This window comes from Echinops telfairi, unplaced genomic scaffold (genome assembly GCF_000313985.2).
Source record: "Echinops telfairi isolate 266 unplaced genomic scaffold, ASM31398v2 ScPeMD7_7475;HRSCAF=8513, whole genome shotgun sequence".
Classification (NCBI taxonomy): domain Eukaryota; kingdom Metazoa; phylum Chordata; class Mammalia; order Afrosoricida; family Tenrecidae; genus Echinops; species Echinops telfairi.
In genome coordinates this window covers 17623549-17626332 of record NW_022111379.1, presented here as the reverse complement: position 1 = coordinate 17626332, position 2784 = coordinate 17623549, and the positions used below count along the sequence as shown (strand labels likewise).

At 51.0% G+C, this 2784-nt stretch overlaps 1 protein-coding gene across 1 annotated transcript in view; it reads right to left on the bottom strand.

Annotated features, from left to right (window-relative positions):
• Nucleotides 1–111: 111 nt before the first annotated feature.
• Nucleotides 112–2784, bottom strand: part of EPAS1 (endothelial PAS domain protein 1) — a 97065-nt gene continuing 94392 nt past the window's right edge. The window contains exon 17 of the mRNA XM_045285681.1: nt 112–2422. Within this exon, the coding sequence (XP_045141616.1) occupies nt 2271–2422 (152 nt within the window). The 3' untranslated portion in view covers nt 112–2270. The remainder of the gene's footprint in view (nt 2423–2784) is intronic.

The window sequence follows — 2784 nt, the reverse complement described above, 5'->3', positions numbered from 1 at the left end:
TGCCTGTGGAGATCAGTGCCAACGTATTTTCTGTCAACCATGTAATAAAGATTTCACTTGACGCAGGGGTAAGCCCATGGCAAATCCGCAGGAAAGAGCCACTCGCAGAGGTAGGATCAGAATACTTTAATAAGATACCAGTGTCAAAATACATTTCCTTATAAAGTTAAGCTCCCATATAGTTATAATATTGTCAGTAGGAATTCAACAATATAATAATATTCATGAAGTCATTACGCTGATAGGTAAGGTTAATATGAAGCTTGGGGTTTTAAATGGCAAGGGTTAAAGGCCCTTCATGCTGAAGCAACAGGTACAGGAAACCAGACCCAGCGACTACACGTCGTAACCCTTCAAGTTCTGCCACTGTGTGTCTGGCAAAGCTGTGGTGCTTAAGTAAGATTTAGGCAACACAGTGACTAGGTGATTTTTGTTGTTGTATTTTTTCTTTTTTGCAATACATTCATCTGGGTTCACCAAATTCTTGCCCTGCTGTGTGTGTGTGTGTGTGTGTGTGTGTGTGTGTTTAGAATCCTCTTCCCTGTACCAACGACAGAAAAGCTCGGTGTGATTGGTATTTAACAGCGAAAGGCATCATCCCTCTTACCCAGTGAGTTACAAAGTGCTTTGGGAATACCCTATCTGCAGTACTTCCTAACTGCACAGTCACAGCCCCCCTGCATCTCTGGAGGATTGCCTGCCGACCACCAGCAGGGTGGCTGCCCTGGGGACTTGCAGGGCGGCCACTGTCGGCTGAGATCCGAGACAGAGGGGGCCGCTAGCAACAAGCTGCCGTTCCTGTCTGCCTCCACCCCCCAGCCCCCTCACAGTTCAGCTCGGATTGCTCAAAGGCAGTGGGAAGATGTGGGCTTGATTGCGCTTACATTTCTGAAGCCTCACCCCCGCCCCCCATGAATTCTCATCCAAACCATTTTATGGTAGTTCTGGAAAGCTCCATGGGCCAAGTGAGGAACGATCGTGGGGGCAGCGACCACGAAGAGCCACGTACATAGCTCAGTGCACTTGAAGGGCTAGCAACAAAGCCTTTAAAAGAAGCCAAAGCACCTCCTTGAAGTGTTCTCCCCCGGCCCACCCCCGTAACCCGTGACGTGCCGCCAGACCCTCTGGGCAGCAATAATAGATACGGACATACATACATACATAATACAGACAAGGACACGGAGAGGGGCGCGCAGTGTGCTCGCGTGATGGTGACTCCACGCTCGGACTGCTTCTCACGCTGCGGCCCAAGTCCCAGAAAGCAGACAGGCAGCAGAGAGCAGAGGCCTAGAGCAGTGTTAGTACGGGTCAGGGGAGTCTGCACAAATCTGGGGTATCCGCCACCCCAGACGCAAGCACATCAACGTCGTCAGCTTCCAAGAGGAGGGGAAGTGGTTTTTTTGAGCAAGATTCCACTTCCAAGTGTTTCGATATGACAAAGTACCCATACGTGCGATAAACACTTCACCCAGATACAGACTCTCTAAAAAAAGCAAAAGGGAAAAAATCCGCTGAATGAGGGGAAAAAAACCCAGCAGGTTTGGAAAAGCTACAAAGTGTGACTTTCAAAGGTTCCCACATTCCTCGGAGTTGACCCTTCAGTCTCTTCCTTCCTTCCAGCCCCCTCCTCAAAAGCCCGTATCAAAAATGAGAGCCAACAGTTGGCTCGGGGCGGGGGCAGGGAAGAAAAAAAAAGAAGAAGAAGTAATGTACACGATAGTGATTTGTTTTCATAAAGAAACAAAAGGGTAGGGGGCTCCGGGAGGAAAAGGCCACAAATCAAGCTTGGGAGGCAGAATCTTTTCTGCTTTTCCTCTTTGGCAACAACAACAACAACAGCAACGTTTTGAGTTGACTGCAGCCAAAGGTTTCCCAATGGGAAAATAAACATACCCCAAACTTGTTAGTACGGCTACTGTGGGGAGAGGGGTGCTGGGTGTTGGGGAGGGGGGAAATACGTATAGATAACATAAATTAGAAGTCATTGCAGATGGGGAGAGAGCAATCTTACAAAGCTGAAGGACATTTTCCTAGACAGGGCACAGCGGAGCAGGTAAGGCAATCATTGTGTTAAAACATGGATGACAAAGTGAGCATCTTCCAGAAAAGGCCACGGCCCGTGTGCCCTGGACGAGTTCGCCAGGTAGGTACATCTTGTAAAGTGTGTTGGTGTTAGGAAAATCTAGCTGCAAAAACAGACTCGAGAGGGTGAAGCTGCCAGGCGGCGTGGCAGGGCCTGCCCGGGGATGGGGTGGGAGCGGGCTCCTGGCTCAGGTGGCCTGGTCCAGGGCTCTGAGGAGGTCCCCTCCTTGCAGGAGCGTGGAGCTTCCGGGCACCGGAACGTTCACCTCGCAGTCGTATCTGGTCAGTTCGGGCAGCAGATAGGGCTCAAAGGAGGGCCCGAGCAGCCGACTGGCCATGCCTGAAACAAAGGTTGGCACCAGGGTTTTTTGAAGCCCTGAACGGACCCTTTGGAGAAATGCCTGTCCTAAGAAAGGCTACCAGGGAGGACACTAGCCCAGTGGAGGGAAAGAGGCGTTTTCTATTCCCGTGACTAGAACATCCGAACAGGCAGCCTTAATTTGACTCTGGTCCTCTGTGATTGACGCCATGCTCCGAGGATGCACCCCGCTCACCGGGTGGGTGCAGAGGCCTGGGTCAGGCAGGAAGTGTGTGGTGTGGGCAGAGCAGAGGTAAATTAAGGAGGGGGAGCTTCCTGTGGAATAAAGTCTTCTTGACAGCTTCCTAGCCTGGGAGGGTGAAGCACCCCGAGAGGCTGGGTGA